The following is a 24476-nucleotide window of genomic DNA, read 5'->3' as shown; positions in this document are numbered from 1 at the left end:
TGGTTTTCAACAGCCAAAGAAGGTGGTTGTATTGAAGAAACGCCCCTTTCAATCTCGGCAATGGGATGCTTCTTCTCCCTTACCAGGACAGGCTTCTACTTCAGCTCCTGTCCTTAAAATTGGGTGGGGGTTTTGAAGAAGGGTATCCCCATATGTGATTCTGAAGAAGGGGAGAATGCCATATCTTTCATGGATTATGAAAGCCTGCAACCCATGCAGGCAGAGGCTTTGCCTCTCTGATATCTTGTTTCATACTTATACTTTACTGTATATATCTCTTTCATGCATCAAACACTTAAATGCTTTACATACAATGTACAGAGCCTCTGCAATGTCTCAAAGTGGAGGCTTTTCTGGAATTATGTACATAAAATGCAGCCAAATATTGTTTGTTTGCAAGAGCATAATCAACACTCTAAGGCTGGTCATCATGATCACTTTGGCGGCTATGATACCTACTCAGGTGTATGCATAATGGTCAGACATGAGCTGGACCCGCAGTTAGCATTCAATGACAGCGGTGGCCGATGGATAGTCATACAATGTAATGTCAATGGTGACATTCTTGAGCTTGCATCAGTATATGCCTCCCAGACTTCTGCCATGAGGGCTTCTCTATGGAAATCTTTAAGCAAATATCCATGGAGATCTAATGCATTTATCTGTGGAGATTTTAACAATTCTCCTTTGCCGAGAGATAACACCACTTCATGATCTCATATGCTTTCATCGGAAAGACAGAAATGGAATAGCATGCTTCTTTCTGTGCAGGCTGAAGATTTATGGCTGCTTCTACCACAGTGCCCGGGTAAACTTTCCATCATAATGCATTTACCACATACTGGGCAAGGCTTGACAGATGGTATCTGTTCTATCCACAACAATATGCAGATTTCAGCCTTCATCTCCTCATAGATTTCCCATTGGGATTGTCAGATCATGCCCCATTATGGTTAAATCTGCAATTTGGTATGCCACTGGATGATTTGCCGACTCTCTCCAGCAGATTACTGCATGTTAATCAGGCTTATTTTCGACATCAATATTTCCAGCAAATGATCAGATTTGCAATTCATCCCTTGCTTTTGCATGCTCAGGAGGACATGAATTATGCTTGGGACAGTTTTGTCTCTCGTATACAGAATGTCATTAGGGACTATGGAAAATGGCACATGGCTACATGGAGGAATGAGGTCAAATGGGCAAAAAGGACAGCACAACAGTTAACTGAATTTTCACAAGGCCTCTTTCTAAATCAAAAAATGATTCCCTCTCACAAGCCCGGATCAAACTGAATGATAATGATCAGCGGAAATTGCACAAATGGCAGATTAGAGCAAGAATGAAACCCCTCATGGATAAGGGCTGCTCATCAAAAGCCTTCTTTCAGGGCCTGCATGCCACACTCGAAAGAAAAACTCATGTCTAAGGGTCAGGAAACTAGATGGATCTTGGACGCACTCTTTCTCTGATCTCCAAGATGAATGCCAAAATTACTTCCAGACACTGTTCTCTACCCCTGGCTCCCCATCAAATCAAATGACTGATGCAAGGACTGCATTTCTTCAATATGTTTCTGGGATAGTGAAAATGGATGATGCTCTATTATTTGAGAGACCTTTTACTGACACGGAACTTGAGAATGCATTGTCCCATCTCGGCAAATACAAGTCCCCTGGCTGGGATGGTCTTACGGTGGAATTATATATTTCTTTTTGGATGATTTGAAAGATGTTCTCTTACAAATGATCAATGTTGCTTGGCAAGAAAATCAATTGCTGCACCTCTGGAAGCATGGCATAATCAAACTTGTGCCAAAAAAAAATCTTTGTGATCATATGTCAGATTGGAGGCCTATTACTTTGATGCCTGTAGTTTACAAACTCATTGCCAAAATGATTGTGTATAGGCTTCAAGGGACCCTGAATGCGGGCCTTCATCCTCATCAGTATGGTTTTGTGCCGTGAAGACAAATTCATGACAATATCTCCAATGCATTGACTGCAATTGAATATGCTAAGTACTCGAATCAAGATGTGCTCATATTGCAGGTAGATATCTCTAAGGCATTTGATAGTGTACAATGGGATTTTATCTCTCAAACCATGACAAAGTTTGGTCCCAAGATCGCAAATGCAATTTATTGGCTTTATACTGGCTCTACTTCCCAGTGCATTCTTGGAAGCCATCTATCTCGGTCATGGACATTGGGTAGATCAGTCAGACAGGGCTGCCCCCTTAGTGCTCTTTTCTATGCCATTGCGACTCATCCCCTCCTGATGTATCTTGATCATCTTACAAGCACAGGACAGATGACTGGTCTTAAAATCCCTGGGGCTGCATCTTTTTTGGCACAGGCATATGCTGATGATTCCTTTTTTATGCCACAAAACTCTCCTTGGGAAGTCCGCATGCTTATGGCCACATTATCATTGTATGGATTAGCAGCGGGATTGCATATCAATTTTGACAAATCCAAATTGCTTCCACTGAAACAATGTGACTGGCATTCTTTTCTCTGGCCTGGTCAGATAGTGCATTCCAAAGATGTTGTAAGGCATTTGGGATATCCTATAGGATGGCATATCACCAGGAAGCAGCAGCTAAAATGGATCTTCCAAAGACATAAACATAAATTGGACTATTGGAAAATTTCTACTTGGCCACTTCATGTTAGGCTCAGAATAGTCCAGTCTATTGTAATGTCTTATGTTCAGTTCTTCTTGCCTTTACTACATTGGTCCTCTAGAGATATCTCAGCTTTTATGTCTCAAGCTATGGAGGTGTTATGGAAGACAAAAACTGCTGTGAAAGCATTGAGACTGCTGAAGATGGAAATGGTGTGCTCCCCTAAGATGCATGGAGGACTTAATGTTCTAAAAATCAGATATCATGTACTTGCAAGGAAGGCGACTATGCTCTTTCCGTCTAAAACAGCCATGGACTTGTATGATAGCATCCATGTGTGTCAACATGAGGACAAATGCTTATGGCCATTGGACTATTGATCATTGGGAGGTTGTCATTGGGAGATTTGTAGGGAATATTCTTGGATGCCCTTTCTCTACTGCTTTGATACTGGACTGGAAACAAGTGCTTTCTAAAGTTAAATGGACTCCTGATAATCATTCGGGGACAAACTCAATGCGAAAAGAAAGTATTCATTGGAGTGCCATCTTTGACACTCCACTTGCTTTACAGGAACCGGTTAGGGCATATAATCTCATGAAATTGGGAATCAGATACATTAATGACATGGTAGATGATCATGGCCATATCTTATCTTTTCCTCAGGCCACTGCCACTTATGCATTGGGAATGCACCACAGGTTGATATGGAAGAAAATTGCTGATCTCTTGCATCCTTTTCTACCTATTCCCCTTGTGGCTGACACAGACAGGCTTATGGATTGGCAATTGTACCCCTCCGCTACATGCTCTCATCCTATTCCTCTGTTTGTCTTGACCTCCATCAAAGTCTACAAGCTTCTTCAGCGTGCCCCTTGGATTCATCAATATGCTAATACTCTGTGGCATATCAGGCGGCCCCTTTCATGGTGGCGAAAGAATCTCCGACTAATATGGAGGTGTAAAATGCCTTTGAAACAAAGACTTTTTCTTTGGAGATGCTTGACTGGCACACTGTTAGTGGGAATCACACTTGCTAAACGTCACATTGCTTCACCCACTTGCTTACGGTGTCACGCTCCTTCAGAGACTGTCCCTCATTTACTTTGGCATTGTCAGTCTACTCGGAATCTCCTGGGGAACATTTCAGATCATCTTCGCCTCCGTTTCCCGAGTCACATATTTGGGAAACTTTTTTGGTTATTTGGCAGATTTAGGACGTCTTTATCTCAATATTCACCCTTTTTCTCATGGGTGAGATATTGGGCTCTTTGGACAATCTGGGAAGAGCATAATCTGGCATACTTGGGCCGTCAGTTTCAAAAGTCATATGAATCTTTTAGAGCCTCATTGCAGCAATCTTTATATGATGCCTGCCATGAGGGTGATATACATGCATCTTGCATTGAGCTTTTCTTTTTATGCTTCTGATCTATGGAATACTCTCCATCTTGGAGACTTTCCCTCTTGTAAAGTTATGACATTATAAATATACTGCACTGGATTTTACAAAAAAAAAAAGTGTGTGTGTAGTGAAGAAGAGGTCGGTGGCGAGGTCATGATGGTTGCTGCTCAGCCTCTCTGAGCCCCCGTACAGGTCCGCGTCACGACCTCGTATAACTCTGTCCCTTGTCCGTACAGCTGTAAGGGTGCCGTACATCTATACGGATGCCGTACAGACAGTGCCCTTCTTCCCTGTGAAGCCTCGCCATATCTGCTCGTCCTTTCCCGTACCTTTTGTACAGCTTGCATCGACTTTTTTCCGTGCCTTCCGTCCTGCTCCGTACAATTTGCCCTACTGTTCTGCGTCAGCAGTCCCTTCCCTCTCTATATTCCGTACAGCCTCTGCGTATCTTCTCGCCTTCTGTACAACTCAACCCTCGCAGTCTTTCTTCCGTACATCCATACGATCTGTACCTTCCGTACAGTCCGTACAGCTTGCACTTCCATCCTGTTCACTATCCGTACAGTTCTGTTCTACTTTCGCCTCTTCATCAATCCCGCCCTGTTTCTCTTCATGGAAGATCAGTTCAAAAGTTACTCTCGCAAGGAGTCTTCCTGGGACTCCAAAAGACAGCAAGTTGATTTCTCTTCTGCAGATTCTGTAGATGCTCACTATGTTTTTGACATGCTTAAAGATGAATTTCGTGACAGCCGGAAGGAGTGGGCCAAACCTCCCCCGGCCATCAAATATAAGTTGAAGCTGCCTTCATTGGTTGCTCCTCTTCGAAAGTTCTCTCAGCAAGCAGTTATCATTTTTTTCCCAGGAAAGTTACCTTCAGCCAATGATGTGGCCCAGTGGGTTCAGGCACTGTTGGGAGGCTGCTTTGTTGAAGGAGTATATTTTGCTTCCAGGGGTTTTTATGAAGTGCATTTTTCGGATGCCTCATATCGTCAGCAGATATTGGAGATGTCACCCTTATTCTATGGTAGACAAATGGTGCATGTCATGCCATGGTCGCCAAATAAGGATTACCACAGCCTCATTCGACATCACTGCCCTGTATGGGTTGAGGTAGTAGATTTCCCGGACTATATGAGGGCTGAGTTACCAAGTTTGGCAGCCACTTTGGGGCAAGTTGTATGCCCACCCCGCACTTCGGGTAATCGCAATCGCTTTTGTATTCTTTGGGATACAGATCACCCAACCCCTCCTTCCATTGTAGTAGAAGTGGAGGATGTTCCCCTCGGTGAAAAATACTTTGATTTGAAATGGGGAGTTTTTGCAGGTGCTTGTTTCACATGCCATAAGTTTGGCCACCTAGCCTCACAGTGTCCTGCAGTTCTGCATCAGCTCCCACCTACAGCTATTGCTCCAAAAAATACTCCTTCCCCTACTTATGCTCCGGGGTCTAAGGCTATGCCTACCAAACTGGGTGATGTTGCATCCAAATCTGTCCCTTCCAAAGAAAATGTGGTTTAGGGTTCAGCTAAGCAAAAGGATAAGGGGAAGGGCAAAATTTCATAATCTCATGCCTCTACCCAGGGTGCCTAGCAGCAACCCAAAAAGGTATTCGCTCTCAAACCACGTCCGTTACAATCTCGCCATTGGGATGCTTCAACTTCTACCCCTGTTGACAGCCTTGCTTCTCAACTGTGGGTTGAGGTGTTAAAAAGGGGCATCCCAGTATGTGACTGATGAGGATCATAGAGCTAATGATCCAGGAGGCCAGGTGGATGTTGATGTCATGACTGAGGCCTGACAGCTTATACTTTACTCTGCTTTTTGGTTTGACTGTACATATCTTCTATGTCTACTTCAATTACTTGCATTACATATAATGTTCAGGGTCTTTGTAATGTCAATAAGTGGAGACTTTTCTGGCATTATGTACATAGAATGCATCCCGATGTGATCTCTTTACAGGAACACAATCAACACTTCTTGGCTGGCCAGCAAGGCCACTATGCTGGTTATGATATTTTTTATGCTGGTACAATGCACTTTTCGGGGGTCTGCATGCTGGTCAAACATGATATGCAGCCCACGGTTGCTTACAATGACCCTCAGGGTCGATGGATGGCGATCAAGTGCATCTGGTAGGCTGATCTCTATGAAATAGCATCTGTTTATGCTTCACAAACCTCTGTGACTAGAGCTCAAATGTGGGACTCCCTTGAACAATATCCATGGCTGTCCAATGCTTTTTTGTGTGGAGACTTCAACAACTCGCCTGCCACTCAAGATAATACAACTCATCGTTCTCACATGCTCCCCACTGAGCTCCGACATTGGGAAGATATGCTCTCATCCCTGCATGCAGAAGATTTATGGCTCTCAACAAGGGACAGAGATATGGGTTATACATATCATCACAATGCCTTTACTCATTACTGGGCTTGACTTGACAGATGGTATTTGCTGCATGCTCAGCAGTATGCTGATTTTACATGTACACTTTGGGTTGATCATTCCCTCTTGCTCTCTCATCATTTTCCAGTATGCTTGACATTATCATTAGCACGTTTGATAGATGATATGCCTTTCTTTGGTCGTCTCCTGCTCCATGTTAATAGTGCTTATTTGCTTCATCAACAATTTCAGAACATGGTGAGAGTGGCTGTCCGTCCCCTCCTCTTACATGCTCAGAAGGATATGGATTTTGCTTGAATCAGTCTTGTTCATCGCTTAGAGGCTGTTATTCAAGATTATGGACGGAGTTACATGGGAAACCTCAGGCTCAAGCTGAAATGGGCTCAATCTCACAAGCAGATGCAATCAGTTCTCATAGGCAGCTTACCTCTTCTGAGCAGGATTCTTGTGCTTATGCGGTTCATATCATCCACCAAAATGATCTTCGCAAATTAAAGAAATGGCAAATCTGAGCTCACATGAAACCCCTTTTGGATAAGGGCTGTTCCTCCAAAGCCTTTTTTAAAAGTCTTCATGCGGATAGGCGAAAGGAGGATATTTGCAAGATCAAGAAAGATGATGGCACTTGGACCACTTCCAAATCAGAATTGGAATCGCAATGTTCTAGTCATTTCCAGCATCTCCTTTCTCTTCAGCCTGATCATCTGATGCAAGTGGATACAGCTAGGTCTCAATTTCTTATGCATGTCCAGCCCATTTTGTCTCGGGAACAGGCTCATGCATTGGAGCAGCCTTTTATGCTTAGTGAACTGGATGACGCTTTGAGTCATCTACGCAAAAGCAGCTCTCCTGGTTGGGATGGATTGACTGTCGAATTTTTCCGCGCATTCTGGGGTGATCTCAAAAACACTCTTCTTCTAATGATCAATCATGCTTGGGCAGAACAATCTCTTCCCCCATCCTGGAAACATGGCCTAGTCAAATTGATTCCCAAAAAAAGCTTGTGTGAGACGATGGCTGATTGGAGGCCTATATCTCTCATGCCTGTTATTTACAAACTCATTGCTAAAATGATTGTCCTCAGAGTTCGATTCTTTCTGCAAGTAGGACTTCATCCTAGACAGTATGGGTTTGTCCCCAGAAGGCAGATCACTGACAATATCTCCAATGCTTTGCTTGTGATTGAGTATGCCAAATATTCTAAACAAGACGTTCTCATTCTGCAAGTAGACATTGCGAAAGAATTTGATACTGTCCACTGGGATTTTATCTCTCAGACTATGCATAAATTGGGATTTGGCCCTCGGCTCGTCCATATCATCTATTGGCTCTATTTCAGGCCACAGCGCAGTGCTTGCTTAGTGGTGGGTTGTCAAGAACCTGGACTATGACCCGCTCAGTGAGACAGGGTTGCCCTCTTAGTCCTTTATTGTATGCCATTGCTACCCATCCGTTACTGTTGCATATGGACTATCTTGCAGATACAGGACAGCTTCATGGCTTGCAAATTCCAGGGGCACAATCATTTCTTGCACAGGCATATGCTGATGATTCATACTTTATGCCCAGGAATTCTCAAAGTGATCTTTCTCACTTGATGCATACACTGAATGACTTTGGCATAGCTGCTGAACTGCAAATCAATTTTCAGAAATCAAAACTTCTAGCTTTGAAAGAAGCTGATTGGCATGCACTTCTCTGGCCAGGTCACATTATCTCTTCCCACACTATTGTGAGGCATCTAGGCTACCCCATTGGCTGGAATATTACCCCGCAACAACAGCTCAAATGGGTGCTTCAAAAGATCAACAAGAAGCTAGAATACTGGCATTTGTCCACTTGGCATTTACATGTTCGACTTCGGATAGTACAGTCCATCATTATGGCATATGTGCAATTTTATTTGCCTCTTCTTCCCTGGTCTTTCAAGCATTTGGCTTCCTATATGTCTCAGGCTATGGAGATATTTTGGAAAAGCAAATCTCATAAAAAGGCTTTGCAACTACTACCTATGCAGTCTATTTGTTCACCCAAGACTCATGGGGGGCTGAATATTCTCAATCTCCAGGTTCATATGTTGGCAAGAAAGAGCACTATGATTGCTGATTTTTTTCAGCAAAAACAGCCATGGTCTATTATGTTAGCAGCAATGTGTGGAAACATGGCGTCTCATGCATATGGGCATTGGATTACAGATCACTGGGAAGCAGTCATGACCACATTTCAGGGGAAAATTCCTGGTTGCCCAGTTTCTAATGCTTTTATTCATGATTGGAAGAGAATTCTCTCATATGCAAAATGGACAGGTGCTTCTTCTTATCATGGTAATTCTCTTCGCTTGGAAAGTATCCATTGGAGCAAGGTGTTTGAATTGCCTCTCGCTTTACAGGCACCTATTAAAGCATACAATCTCATGAAATTGGGCATAAGATTTGTTGGCGATGTTGTGGATCAACAAGATTGTATGCTTTCATTTCCACAAGCTTGCAGGACATTCTCCTTGGGTCTACATCATAGGTCCATTTGGAGAATTCTTTCAACTATGTTGCAGCCATTTGTTCCGGTCCCTCCACTGTTTGTACAGGACAGATTACTGGACTGGAATTTGACTTCCTTACCTCCTGCTAACCATACGCTCTCAATGCACAATCTAACCTCCTCGAAGGTCTACAGATTTCTTCTTCCACCGCCATGGATTGACAAGCATGCCAACACTCTTTGGAATTTGGATAGGCCTCTATCTTGGTGGCAATCATGACTCATGAAAATCTGGAAAGCCAAATTGCCATTGAAACAGAGGATTTTCTTTTGGAGATGTATAGTGGGAGCTTTTTCCATTGGGGCAAAATTGGTAGCACGCCGCATTGCTTCCCCCTCCTGCCCCCGTTGCTCTCATCACTGTGAAATAGTTCCTCACCTATTATGGTCTTGCCCACACTCTCGCATATTGATCACTCATATTTCTCATTTGCTGCGGCTTCGGTTTCCCTCTATCAGATTTGGGAAACTTTTCTGGATGTTTGGATGCCTCTCATCTCAGATGTCTCCATTCCTCCTCTTCTTTCGCTGGACTCGCTTTTGGGTACTATGGACCATTTGGACATAGAGACTGCATTCTAGGATGGGTCAACAGTTTCCTCAAGCATATATTTTCTTCAGAATGTCCCTCAAGCAATCCTTATATGACAGTTTTGCTGCAAGGGACTTGGATGCTACTAGCCTTGAAGTGTTCTCTATCTGTTTTTGAGTTTTTCCATTGGGCTCTCTTTTGGAGTCTAATGTCAGTGTGTGGGAGACTTCCCGTCTTGTAAATTTATGAGAATATAAATACACTGGATTTTACCCAAAAAAAAAAAAGTGTGTGTGTCTATGTGAGAGAGAGAGGACCTGCAACCCTTGCTCCAGCCCTCCCAGATAATCTCGTCTGCCTCACCTACATGTTGCTCCAAATCAGCATCCAAAAACCAGGTGTCTGGGTCTTAAATACCTGCCGTACAGCCCCACCATAGCTCCGTAAAGTTCCATACAAGTGTACGGACCTGTACGGCCTTTCCCGCCCTGCTCAGGCCTTTGCTGCCCGCTGATTCCCTGCTCCTAGGTTGCTGTTTGTACTGGGTTTGCTTACGGGTTGCTTCTACATGCTGGTTCTGAGGGTTCTCTCTTCCCCCTTTCTCTCCTTTTTGGTTCCTGGGTCTTGTGTACTCTTCCATTGCCAGAACCTCTCTTTTTTCTTTGATTTATAGTTCATCTTGGATCTTTCCCTGCTTTTTTCTCTTTTCCTTATGAAAAAACTTTTCAAAAGGATCGATCGGTGCATTGCAAAAAGCAAAAGCAGGCCGAGGGTCATCAGCATGACCCTGTGCACAATTCTGTTGAAGCACAACTGGTTTATGATGTCATGCACGAAGGATTTGCAGACACAAGGAAAGAGTGGAAAGACTCTGTTCTATTAGTTAGTCTCATGGTTCAAGTGGATGAAATTGTGGATCCAGTTAGAGAATATGCCAAAAATGCAGTCATTTTATTTTTCCTAGGTGAGATGCCACCTGCTGCAGAGGTAGGCAACTGGTTGACCCGCACACTGGCTGGCTCGTTTGTTCGTAAGGTACACTATGCAGTGAAAGGATTTTTTGAGGTCATTATGGTAGATGAGATTCACAATCAAATGCTTTTGGAACATTTGCCACTCTTTTTTGGGCAGCAAATGGTGCACATTTTGCCATGGTCCCCCGCAAGGGATTATCAGGATCTGAAATCGATGTCTGAAGTTGTAGACTTACCGCAATTCATGGCTTCACTCTTGCCTAAAATTGCAGCAACTTTAGGCAAAGTGGTGTGCCCACCACGGCCTAATGGCAACTCTAATCGATTTCGCATTCTCTGGGATATTGATAATCCCACACTGGAGTCTTATTTAGTCACGGTGAACAATGTTGACATGGGAAGTGCCTTTTATAAATTGAAATGGGGATTATTTGCAGGGGCTTGCTTTGAATGTAAAAAATTTTGGCACATGGCTTCGTAGTGTCCAATGAGTAAGCATAAAATGTCTCTTGCTACTTTGCCTGCTCAGATGCCCAATAAAAATGCTCCTGCCTCTATTGGGAATAAAAATAAAGGTAATAGATAGTTTTTTGTGAATCAAATAAAGGCAAAGCCCCAGTTGTTTCAAATGGGAGTGCTTCCTCCCCTTTGCTTCTTGCTATTCAACTTTCAGCAAAAGGACCAAAAACTCCAATTGATGGATGGCAAAGTCCAAGAAAAGTTATTTTTGTTCGACGACCTCCATCCCCTTGCACTTGGAATGGTGCGTCTTCTAGTGGAAACTCTCCAGAGGTGAACTCAGGAATTGGAATCACATGGGCTGCAATGACAGCTAGCAGAACCCTCTTCCCTAAAGAAGAGATTGCTGCATTGCTGTCCAATCCTTAGGTGGATGTTTCTTCTCAGGGAAGAGGCCCTGACCCTGAGATAGAATGCAGGGTTGACATCCTGAAGGTTGCTGCTGTACATAACTGTTTTTATCCTATAAATATCTGTAAATATGCTTGCTCATATCAAATGCCTTACCTTAAATGTTCAAGGGATGTGTGACAGTAGGAAATGGAAATCTGTGTGGCTGTATGTCAATCCATTTCAGCCTGATATAGTGGCATTACAAGAACACAATCAACATGTCTATGCAAGAAAGACAGGTCATTACTGCGGCTATGATTTCTTTTATCCTAAGGAGCATTCTTTCTTAAATTGGAGGAACCTTTTACTGAAAGGGAATTGTCAGATGCAATCAAATCCTGTGGTAGCTAGGATGGGATGGTCTTACAGTTGAGTTGTTTTTAGAATATTGGCCTCTTTTGAAGCATACTTTCCTGCATATGGTGAATTTTGCTTGGCAAAATCAGAAAATTCCAGACACATGGAAGAGAGTTCTTGTTAAACTCTTTCAAAAAAAAGCAAATCTGTGAATCTTTGGCTGATTGGAGACCTATCACGCTTATGCTAGTTATTTACAAATTTAGTACTAAAATGATTGTTGATCGGATAAAAGGCTATTGCGCAATATGGTTTTCTTCCTCATAGGCATATCATAGACAACATTGCTAATGCCTATGTTGGAATAGAATATGCCAAATATATGCAGTAGGATGTTTTGCTATTGCAAGTTGATATTGCCAAAGCTTTTGATATTGTTCAGTGGGACTTTATTTCACAAACAATGCAGGCCTTGGGATTTGGCACAAAAATGTATCAATTGGCTATATCAAGATAGTAAAGCTGCCTGCATACTTTCAGGGGATATTTCTACAACTTGGACTCTTGGTTGTTCTGTTCAGCAAGGCTATCCCCTCAGTGCTTTACTATTTGCCATAGCCACTCATCCAATGCTTCAATATATGGACCACCTTTTGGACACTGGCATGTTGCATGGATTGGAAATTCTTGGCACAAACTCCTCTATCTCAAACTCTACCAAATCTACCAGTACTGCAAAGGAGTTCCTATAAGAGGGGATTGGCATAGGAGTGCGAAGAATCTGAGCATTCGAGAGAGTAGGCAAAATAACCCCCTTACCTCTATCAAGAGGTGAAGTGTGACTAACCGAGGGAGGGGGTTGCTCATGGAGACTGAGAGGCTGATCAGGAACATCAGTGATAGGCCTTGAAGAAATGGGTTGCCCCTCCTGATGAGCAAGTGGAGGGACTAGGGCAACCACATCTACACCTGAAAGAGGAATCTCTCCTGCCTATAACTAAGAATGGTCCAAGGTGCCTCGTAGGGGTGGCAGAGTCTCAGCAACCCTCATAGGCATCCAACGGGGGATGACACAAGCAAGACGTGCTGATCATTCTGTGCACACTGAAGAAGAGGGTCCAGGACTAGGGGCTGGTCCTGAAGGTCTTGGGTGAGAAGGGGGGGCTCTAGTAGCGCGTGTAGAAGAAGTAGGACGAGAAGCCAGAATAAACCGTTTGGGCCTTTTCTTCTTCCTTGGGCAAATCTCTAGCGAAGTGCCCAAGGGTCTTGCGAATCCTGCACTGATCCTGTCTCCTAGCAACCTCAACTCTCTGTCGAAAAAAGGAACCATCTGGTTGCTGAAGCATAATGTGATCATCTGTAATATCAGGGTCAAAACAATGACCCTGACTCATGGCACCCCATCCAATCTGACAGCCTCTACCGCTGAAGAGGGCATGCCAGGGAGGAGGGAGATCTCTATGACCAACCTAAAAGTGGCTCCTATGGATGGTAAGAGTCGATGGTAAACCTTAGGAAGGCCAGGGAATCTAATGAAAAGTGAGGTAACCCTGCTATCTTCCTCTATCGGATCGAAACCCAAAGTGAAGGGTGTCAAAAAGATCCTCTTGGAGCTCAATGCCAAAGGACTGGCCCTAAGTACTGAACCTACTGACTATGGAGAATCAAAGACCACCTAGAAGAACCCTCATCCAAGCAAACAAACATCGGTGAGGTGCCCTGTGAGGTCTCCAGGTAAAGCCGAAAGCATCCAATCCCTAGCTTGTAGCTTGGAGGGGTGGGAACCGTGGATGTGAGCAAAGAGTGAGGTGGCATACTCATGTTCTGAATCTGTCTTGAGCTGCTGAAGCTCGTCTTTGGAAAAGGTAACCGTTTTTGCAGCCGGTGGAAGCGGTCGTGGTTGAATGGGAATCCATTTGTTAATCACGGTGGAATGGCCGATGCAAACACAAAGAAGCTCTGTTCGTTCGAAAACCTGCTGCCAAAAAGAGAGATTCTCTCTCTTTTTCCTAGAGGGGGCTGAAGAGAAGGGGGGGAGGGTGGCCGGGGGGGGGGGGGGGGTAGGCAAGGGAGGGACAGGGTAGAGAAAGAGGGGAGGGGGAGGGAGGTACTGAGGCCGGGAGAGGGGCTGAGAAAGGGGGCAGAGGAAGGGAGGGAGAGGCAGAAGGTAGGGGCATGGGAGGGGAAGGGAGGCGGGGTAGGGGGAGTGGGGAGTAGGAGGAGGGGGTAGGAGGAGGAGGGGATAAGGAAGGAGGGGCAATAGGGGGGTAGGGAGAGGCAGGGAAAGGGCAGTGGGGGTAGCGAGGGAGGGGCGGGTAGGGGGAGCGGGGTAAGGGGAGCAGGGGGTAAGGAGGGAGGGGCAACGAGGGGGTAGGGAGAGGCAGGGAAAGGCAGCGGGGGTAGGGAGGGAGAGGTAGTGGGGGGTAGGCAGCAAGGATAGGGGAGGGAGGGAAGGAGAGGAGTGAGGAGAGGGCAGCAGGAGAGGGAGGGAGGGGAGCGGGGGAGAGGGCAGCAGGAGAGGGAGGGAAGGGAGCAGGTGAGGGAGCAGTTGCCCAAGAGGAGGGGCTGGCAGGGAGAGGAGGAGGGAGGGGAAGGGAAGGGAGGGGAGAGGGGTGCAGGACGGAGGGCAGCAGGGAGTAGCAGGACGGGGATCTCAGCAGCTCATCTCAAAGTGGGACACGGATAATTCCACTCCGGCTTCTTATTCGGTTACTGTCAATAATGTTTCCATGGGGAGTGCTTTTTATAAGCTGAGATGGGGGCTGTTTGTAGGAGCTTGCTTTGAATGCAAGCAGTTTGGGCATATGGCTTCACAATGCCCTTCTTGACATCCCAAACTACCATTGCAAGCGGAAACAGTCCCGCCTCCAAGTAAGAATTTAAATGCCTCTTCTATGATGAAAAACAAAGGGGTCAAACAATTTTTTGTTGTCCAAGATAAAGGCAAAGCCCCGGCTGCCTCGAATGCTCTTGCTCCTCTTTCTATGCCTTTCTCAGCCTCAAATGAAGGGCAAAATTTTGGATGAAGCATGGCAAAATCCTCGAAAAGTTCTTTCTTCTAGGAGACCTTTGCCGTCCAGGACTTGGAATAGGACATCCTCACAGGGCAAAACCCCTGCTGAAAATTTTGGAATTGGTTTGACTTAGGCAGCGGTCACTGCAAATCGTACCCTCTTTCCTGAAGAGGAAGTTGCTGCTCTCTTGTCTTCTCCTCAAGCTGATTCTTCTTCTCAGGGCAGAGGCCCTGACCTTGAGGTGGAGATACAGACATAGTCAGCTTGTTTGTTTGATGTACATACTTGTCCTATATATGTAAATATGCTTGACTACATCAAATGCATTACACTCAATGTACAGGGTTTGTGTGATCGTAGAAAGTGAAAACTTGTGTGAATGTATATCAGACAATTGCAGCCAGACATACTGGCTTTGCAGGAGCATCATCAGCACATGTATGCTGGTCACACAGGATATTTTGCTGGTTATGATATTTTCTATGATGGGGAGTACTCTTTCTCTAGAGTAGCTTTTTTGGTGAGGCATAATCTTCAGCCCGCTGTGGCCCTCAATGATCGCCATGGTAGATATATTATTATGCAATGCCTAATTCAAGGAGAAATTTTTGAATTTGCATTGGTTTATGCCCCTCAATCTTCCAAAGATCGAGCGTTGATTTGGGATGCCATGCATAATTATCTGTGGAGACACTATGCCTTCAATCTGTGGTGATTTCAACAATGCTCCGCAATCGGGAGATAATACTTCAGGCCACACTCATATGTTGGCTTCTGAACTACAGGCATGGTCTAATTTTTGGATTCAGCTAAGTTTGGTGGATCTCTGGAAGGAATGACAGCCCACACTCCCATGATATACCTTTCAACACAATGCTCAATCTTCCTATCAGGCACACCTGGATAGATGGTATCAGATTGATGCGCAGCATTGTGATGCCTTTACTGGTCAACTTTTGGTTGATCATGTCTTCATGTATTCTGATCATGCACCTCTTTGGTTGAGGCTCTCCATGCATGACTTTCCTGATGATAGATTGCCTTGTAGAAGGCTTTTTTTGGTGAATAATAGTTATCTGGAACATGCTGATTTTAAAACTATGGTTTTTGATGCCATTCAGCCTCTCTCTTCTCAGATGCTTTTTGATCTGGATCATGCATGGCAAGCTTTTGTTGCTCGAATGCAAGTTGTGATTCGGGAGTATGGTAAATCATTTATGCAAGCCACACGGGAGACTATTGTGCATGCTGAACTCACTTGCCAGAGTCTGACTAAGCTTAGTCACCTTTGGCCTTTGTCTTCTGATGAAAGCATGCACTTATGTTAGGCCAAATTTCGTCTCCAATCAAATGATCAAAGAAAGCTTGCTAAATGGGAAACCTGATCTCGACAAAGGGCTTTTGGATAAAGGCTACTCTTTGAAGCAATTTTTCAAAAGTTTGCATTACAATCGACAGACTGAAAATATTTGTTGGGTCCAAATGCCTCATGATTTTTGGTCATCATCTCGCTCTGGACTTGCGATTTTTTGTGCAGCACTTCTCCCATTTTGGGCATGTGGACTTTCCTTCTCTTGAGATTTTATCTGCATGTTAGCTTCTTTTATAGCATATCCATCCAATTCTTTCTCAAGCTCAGGCTTTGGAGCTGGAACTTCCCTTCACTAAAAGAGAATTGTCAGATGCAGTTAAATCTTGTGGTAGATGGAAATCTCCAGGATGGGATGGCCTCACTATTGAATTCTTTCTTGCTTTCTGGGATAGCCTCAAATCCCCTCTGCTGCAAATGGCTAATTCAGCTTGGGAAAATCAGCAAATTCCCTTGTCATGGAAAAAGGGACTGGATGGGAGCCATGTGTAGTTTAGACCGGCATGCACAGTTTTGATGACTGTCATTGTCATGTTCTATTCTTGGTTCCATTCTAGTAGTCTCTCACCTTGCCTTCATGGGGGGTGTTAGAATATGAAGCCAAAGTGAGTCAAAAATGTGTGTTCTAGTGTGAGTTCTAGTCTAGTGTGTCCTATGGATGCCACGTGTCATATTGGGAGTTATCCCATATGCATAGGTATTCATATGTGTGTGTGTGCTCTTACATAAGAGCTGTACTTGTCTAGTGTCAAATCAATCAAGTATCATGCTACAACTTTGGTCTACATGTGATCACTCTCATTTTTGTTCATTGAGTCATTTCATTTCCATTTCATTATGTCTCCTTTTGAGTATCACTTCCTCTCTCCCTAGCCTACCCTCTCTCTCTTCCTCTTTCCACCATGTTCCTTTAACACCTGGCATCCATAGGACACACTAGACAAGAACTCACACTAAAACACACTAGAACACACCAAACCGACTCAACTTAGCATCCATAAGACACACTAGACTAGAACTCACACTAAAACACACTAGAACACACCAAACCGACTCAACTTGGCTTCATATTCTAACATTATAGTCATCGAGGAATTGTCGTGAACCATTGGAGCCCTAGGTTTGGAACTGACCTCTGCTAATGAGTCTATTTAGTGCTACCTGTGGGACTGCAAACAGGTAAGGATCATTTGGAAGGGGATTGCTAGACTATTGAGCACATTTTATGCGTTCTCTTTTCTTCATGACTTGGGGATCAGTAGCAATGGCTCTCTCTTTCCAAACCTCAAGTGTCATATGAGAGACATGACCCTCAAGATCATTTGGAAGGGGATTGCTAGACTATTGAGCACATTTTATGCGTTCTCTTTACTTCATGACCTAGGGATCGGTAGCAATGGCTCTCTCTTTCCAGACCTCAAGTGTCATATGAGAGACATGACCCTTCTTTAACTCTTTCAATTCTCAGCATTTGATTGACTCATGTTCTTTGCTAGCTCTTTGTACAGACCTGCACATGCATCTATGGATACTTCATGGGAGATTTCGGTGAGTGTATCAGCATGGCATTTTTGGAGATCTAGGTGTATAGAGGTCTTGAACGGTTCCCAATTCCAAGCACACGCTTTGATATGTAAACCAACATGATACACACTTTGGTAGCCATTTAGGGAACTATGCAGAGGGTCTTCATGAGCAGTCTCTACTAGGAGGAATGCTTTCTTGAGGCAGTCGAGAGACTCCCCATTCTTTTTTGAAGCTCCCATAGGATTGAGGTGGCACATCAGCCTCAACCTTGGTTAGTTTCTTGCTCTATTGTAGGAGCTTTGATTTTTGGGGGGGATTTTTTATCATGATTTGCATGATGTATTTCTCCACTGATCTTTTCTCTTTGAGGTTCTTTCATACTTAATGGAAGTATCTTTTTTGGGGAAAAAAGAAGAATCATCACTCTCTTTTCTTGGCTTTCTATCCATGGAGGGATTGCAATGAATTAGTGGGGAGCATTTTTAAAGCTGATCCCTCTTGTCCTCAGTGCTCTTTGGCTCTACTCAATCTATTCAGAACTGCTTTGGGAGTGTAAATAGGCCATGATCATTTGGATTGTGATTGCAGAGCCGTGGTACACATTTTCCTCTTCTCATTTCTGTACTTGGGTTTCGTGGTCTAGCTCTCACTTATTGGGACTTGGATCTTTATGAAGATCAGGACTCCTCCTGGGCTATTCAATGCCGCCCAAGGGTCTACAATTTGGCAAACTTCAAAAAATCCCTTCTTCTCAATATAGAATTGCACATGCAATGTGGACACATGTTAGCAAGCATCACTGCCTGGAATATTTGGAGATATAGAAGTACAAAGGCTATTGATGCTGATACATAGGCCAGTACTTGGACAGATATTGTACACCTTTTGATGGTTATTTGGTCTAGGATGCATAGTTCTTCTAAGTCTGCTTCAGCCTAGAGGGTGATTTTTCTTAGAGATCTCTTTTTTGAGGTCATCAGAGGGTTGATGTTGTGTTACCAGCCACAATCTTATCTATCTAATTTCTCATTTGTTTGGATTTGTGAGTGGTATTATACAACCAGATTTTTGTGCTTTTGCACGATATATTTTGCCTTGAGTTTCCTCTCTTGGCTATTTCTTTCCCACTTAATGGAAGTCTATTTCACACAAAAAGGAAAGAATAGCTTTGTAAGGATGGGCATGTAAGTATTTCTTCACTTTTTAAAAAGTAATGTTATAGTGTCTGCAGGGACATGTGTGTATTTATCAAGGTATGGATGCCATTCTATTGGGATTAATCCTTATTAATTGTAGTCCATCTTATTGTAATGAAAATTGTAAGCTTTAAATATAATCGTCAAACACACACGAGCCATTCTGAAAGAAATTTTGTGTTTAGATTTACCTTTTACACTTTGTATTGTGATTACATGTATATAATTGGGAGGTATGCAGGAATATGTGTATGAAGCTCTTCAAGATCCCACTCTTATGATATTAATATGCTGTGCGGGAGTTTCATTGGCTGTTGGATTGACAACTGAGGTAATTTGCTCCATTCTTCACTTACTATGTTCTTTAAATTCTTTTTTTTACACCATAATTCTCTCTCTCTCTCTCTCTCTCTCTCTCTCTCAAGCCTCTCCCGCTTACTTAGGAACTCGCTCCGGTGCCTCTCACCTTGTCATTTAGGCCCTTCCTGCTGAGGCCTCTCCTCACTCAGGATTTCTCTCAGCCTCAGCCCCAACTCTTGACACCTCACTTAGGCCTCTCAGCCCTGACTCCTCTCCTCTCTCCTCTCAGCCTCGGAAGCAACAACCTCAGCATGTTCCAAGGGAGTGTAGGGACTCTAGGTGGGATGAAACCCCCTAGCCCATCACAGGGGGTTAACTTGCAGGAGAGGGGTCTTTCAAATTTGCACAGGACAATGCACGCCACCCCTATGAATCCCTTGTACTTGTTTGTTGCAGGCCTTGCCCCAACTCCCATCCCATATATGAAAATATTTCAGATGATGAAGCCCCCCGATCCACAAGAGTGTATCTATTACCTAGAACTTGAAGTCCATGAACTCAAACTTCAACTTGCAGCTTTGGAAACCAAGGTCCCCAACATGGAGGGGAATGGAAAGCAAGAGGTCATAAAGGAGGTTATGTACACGTGTAATGCATCTCCCCCAACACCATGGTTGGTTTCTACAGTGCAAGAAATGGTCAACACTCACATGAAATCTATGAAATTGTTAGGAAATGGAGTCAATTTGAGTGACTTTTAGTGTGTTCTAGAGTAGTACTATGCTACTTTATATCCTAGAGTGCCACATGTCACTATGGGAGCCTTATGCTTTCTTGATCATGTAAGTACTTTGCTTGGTTGTATATTTCTTTCATTATTTCATTTCCTCTATGCTTTTCTAGTCCTGCTTTTCTTTTCATTCCATTCCATGTCTTGCATCTTCATATAGTATCAAAGCTAGACTATCTTCCAAGAGGTTGAGGTAAGAGATTGAGGACATTGAAGCCTCTCTCCCTCATTCCCCTTGGAGATTCGGCTTCTCCAATTCCATATTGAGCTCTACTCCCTCCACCCTGAACCTCACCAACAATGGCAACTCAACTCAAGGCTCGTGGCAACTCCAATGGTGTGAGGCAGCTCAAGACCTTTCGTGGCAGCCCCGTGCTTTGCTCCTAGGTGCCATTCTCTTGACCTAGTGCCTAGCTCGCAGCAAGCAGTAAGCTTGTCATTTCTGCCTGCTTCTCTGTCCGTACCAGCAGTACGAACTGTTGTGCTGTACAGTCTGCCCGTATAGCTTACCTGTTCCTCTTCTCTACCTGCTGTTTTTATGCCCACCATTCCTTCCTCTCCACATCTCCATTGTGCCCACCATATTTTCCTTTGCCCGCCATTTCTCCCATTTGTTCCCATTTCTTCCTTTGTCCACCATTTTTTCCCATTTCTTCCTCAGTCCTCCATTTCTCCCTCAGCTCGCCTGTGCCCTTCATTCTATACATCGCTCTTCTCTCTCCTAGCTGCCAGCTTTATGGGTTCACTTTCCACCAACTCTCTTCTTGTGGACAAATTCAAGGGGGATGGATTCCCTACATGGCAAACAAAAGTACAACTCCTCATGAAGGAGAATGTTTGGGATGCCATCGAAGATGATGCAGCACTTGAGGCATCAACGGAGCCTCAAAAACAAAAGATTTGAAAGCAACACAATTCAAGGGCCATTGCAATCATCGGGCTATGATTCATTGATTCATCACGTCGACTTCAAATCCAAGGCAAAGGAGATTTGGGCACGCCTCGATAATATATTTGGTAACAAGGTCACCAACTCCAAGGTATTTCTGAAAATGCAATTTTATAAGCTGAAAATGGAAGAGTATGATACTTTGAGTGACTTTTAGTGTGTTCTAGAGTAGTACTATACTACTTTATATTCTACAGTGCCACGTTTCACTATGGGACGTATCCCATATACATTTGACACTTAGAGTGTGTGTGCCTATCCTATAAAGGCATTGTACTTTCATTGTTATAATCATCAAGCCTTATGCCTTTCTTGATCATGTAAGTACTTTGCTTGGTTGTGTATTTATTTCATTATTTCATTTTCTTTATGCTTTTCTAGTCTTGCTTTTCTTTTCATTCCATTCCATGTCTTGCATCTTCATATGGTATCAAAGCTAGATTATCTTCCAAGAGGTTGAGGTAAGAGATTGAGGACATTGAAGCCTCTCTCCCTCGTTCCCCTTGGAGGAATGGCTTCTCCAATTCCATATTGAGCTCTACTCCCACGGAAGCACGCACATCCCTGAAGGGTACTCCGAATGTCATCCAGAGAACATGATTCAATCAAGTGTCGTTTGATCGCCAAGGCCCATGATGAGTCATGTCTCTCAAAAAAGAGTTGAGGCCCCAAGAATCCACGTAGCTGATCGCCAAGTCATGAAGAAAGGGGAATAGGCTAAAGAACTAAAAATCTTGGCAATCCCCTTTTAGATAACCCTCGCCCATCTACAGTCCCATAAACAATGCTAAATGGTCTCCACAGCAGAACAATAACGAGGGAAAGTAGGCCCGCCCTGAACTTGGACCTCCACCGGTTCACTGCAATCCCACCATGAATAGAAAGCCAAAAGAAAATAGTGATTTTTCTATTTTTGTGGGATTTCCAGAGTCTCCTCTAGAAGGATTTTTGCAGATTTGCAAAAGTATGAAAGCTGTCCCAAGGAGCAGCTCTAGAAGGCATTTAACTTCTACAACTGAGTTGGTATCTCATGACATTATTGACCATGTAATGAAAGAAGGGGAGGATCTTATGTTGATTTCCTTAGTCAATCCATTCCCATTCTCATGGGTCCCACTGCAAGAACTTTATGGGAGCACCTCCATAAAGCCATAACCTCCATGATCCCAAGGAGATGAGAAGAGGGTCAGGATAGGGTCAGGATCCACGCACCACTTGAATTTGAACCAAAATCCACGCAACCCACTATCTTGACTGGTTGAAAAGCTCTCTCTAGCAAAATGTCATCTGTAAACCTCAATAGTCTGCCCCCCAGAGTGCGCATAAAAAACTAGGGCATCCTCATGTGCATCCTAGAGTGCAATAACCTGGAGTGGATGCCTGTAATCGAGAACACAATCATTCAAGTGAAACATCCAATAGGATTGTAAATTCAATAAGTCATTGTAGAGGAATTGTAGAAAGATCTAGCATATTGATGCAACCATACCCATGGATTGGGTTGATATAGATGGCAAATCTATTTCTTGCCCTACTTGGATAGGGGATTTCATGGGGACAAGTATTCCAATTCAGGTCATAGCACTACGATGATTAGACGAGGATAAGGAAAAATATTCCACTTGATATGATAGCATTACGATGATCAGCCAGCGAGGATGCCTTGGTCTTTGATGTTTAGTAAGGGGGCAGGCTGTCTAGATCCACGCATGATATTCTATTGGGATTTCCTGTTGAGCCTATCAGGATCATAGGTTATGTGGAGCACGGCTCTGATTCACAATGGTACCTAGACCTGGACCCACTTCTTTTCTCTTTGGGCTCATGAAGGATTTGGCTCTATGAAGGAGTCCTCATAAAGTTTTTGCAATGGGACGCCAAAGAGTGGGAATTGATTCATGCAGGGAACCAAAAGAATAGCCTCCAACATGCAATCTCTGTATTCATTGCACTCGCTCCTGCTGCTGCTCCCCCCTCCTCTTGCTCCCCTCCTCACTGCTCTCCTCGCTCCCTGCTGCTCTCCCCGCTCACTGCTGCTCCCCCGCTCCCTGCTGCTCCTCCTGCTACCCTCCTCGCTGCCCCCTCCCTTCCCTCCTGCTACTGCTCCTCTCCCCGCTCCCTGCTGCCTCTCTCCCTGCTCCCTGCTGCTCCTCCTGCTCCCTCCTCACTGCCCCCTCCCTTCCCTCCTCGCTGCCCCCTCCTACCTGCCCTCTCCCCCGCACTGCCCCTTCCCCCGCGCTGCAGCCTCCCCCCCCTGCGCTGCAGCCTCCTCCCCCCCCCCGCACCTGCTCCAGCCTGCTGCTCCCCCCCCCGCACCCGCTGCTGCTCTCCCCCCGCTGCAGCCTGCTGCTCCCCCCCCGCTCCCGCTGCTGCTTTCCCCCCACTGCAGCCTGCTGCTGCTTCTCCTCCCCTCTCCTTCCCCTCTCCTCTACTCTTCTCCCCCTCTCCTCCACTCCTCCTCTCCCCTATCCTCCCCTCCTCTTCCCTCCTCCCTTCTTCTTCACCCTCTCCTTCATCTGGATTACCCCTATTCTCCTAGAGGGGTCTCCTGGGACTCAGGAAAGCAGACGGAGTTTTTATTTTGTGTTTGAATCGGCCAACACACCTTGATTGACGAATGGGTTCCCACTCAGTCAATCCGTCTCCGCTCACACCGGCCGCAAGAACTGTCACTTTTTCAAAAGATGATCTACAGTAGTTGCAAAAAGATTTTGAACATGAGTGTTCCACGACTCTCTTCGCACGCATTCATGGCTCACACCCCTCCAGGTTACAAGCTAGAGATTGGATGCTATCGGCGCTTCCTCAGGACCTCGCCCCCCACCTCAAAGATGTTCGTTTGTTGGGACAAGGTTTTTTTTTTTTTTTTTCATGAAATAGACTTCTATTAAGTAAGAACAAAAACCCGCGAGAGCAAGCTCAAAGCGGAATACATCATGAAATCATGAGGATAAATAAAAAACCCCTCAGAGTGAGGTGGAAAAAAACCAAGGCTGAGGCTGAAAGTGCCATCTCAACCCTGTAGTAGTTTCAGAGAAGAAAGGAGAATCCTTCCATTCCCTGAAGAAAGAAGCCCTCCTAGCTGAGGCTGTACGGGAGTCCCCCTGCATACCCGTCCATACGGCCATCAGAGTTGAGAGTTCACGCTCAACATCATGTGACCATGTGTGCATAGCACCATCACGTGATCATATGTGCATAGCACTAACCTTATAGAGTGCTATAAAGGAAAGGGTTAGATCCCCTAACCCTAACCCTAAAAGGGTTTGTATATATTCTATTTTTTCAACTAATTCTAGTGTATAGTTAGTCATTTGTGGTGTGCTCTCTAGCTGTGCCCTCTCTCCTCATCTCCACTCTTCTCCTCTCCCCTCTTCATATTTTGTATGGTATCAGAGCTCCCTTGTCTTCCGCTGAGACATTGAGATTCTTGAGAGTGTGAGAGAGATTGAGAGATTGAGAGTTCTCGAGTGTTCTTGTGAGAGTTCACTTCCGTAGATAATTTCCGTACATTGGAAAGATTTCCGTCCATCCAACTCCATTGCGAGAGTTCTTTGATTGAAAGCAAGAGAGAGTGATCTTCTTCAAGTGTTTGTGAGAAAGATAGGGAGAGTTCTTCATAATCTTTTGAGAGAG

General features: G+C 44.5%; 1 protein-coding gene across 1 annotated transcript in view; it reads left to right on the top strand.

The window, feature by feature from the left end:
- The window catches only part of LOC147885465 (calcium-transporting ATPase 10, plasma membrane-type-like), a 550097-nt gene that overhangs the window by 27793 nt on the left and 497828 nt on the right, over positions 1–24476 (top strand). The window contains exon 3 of the mRNA XM_087397042.1: positions 19043–19132. Within this exon, the coding sequence (XP_087253168.1) occupies positions 19043–19132 (90 nt within the window). The remainder of the gene's footprint in view (positions 1–19042; positions 19133–24476) is intronic.

Source organism: Dipteris shenzhenensis, chromosome 25, assembly GCF_047967505.1.
Source record: "Dipteris shenzhenensis isolate YYH24624 ecotype China chromosome 25, Dip_SZ_1.0, whole genome shotgun sequence".
Taxonomy (NCBI): Eukaryota; Viridiplantae; Streptophyta; class Polypodiopsida; order Gleicheniales; family Dipteridaceae; genus Dipteris; species Dipteris shenzhenensis.
Note: the sequence above shows the minus strand (reverse complement) of the source record. Positions and strands in the feature narration are given on the sequence as shown.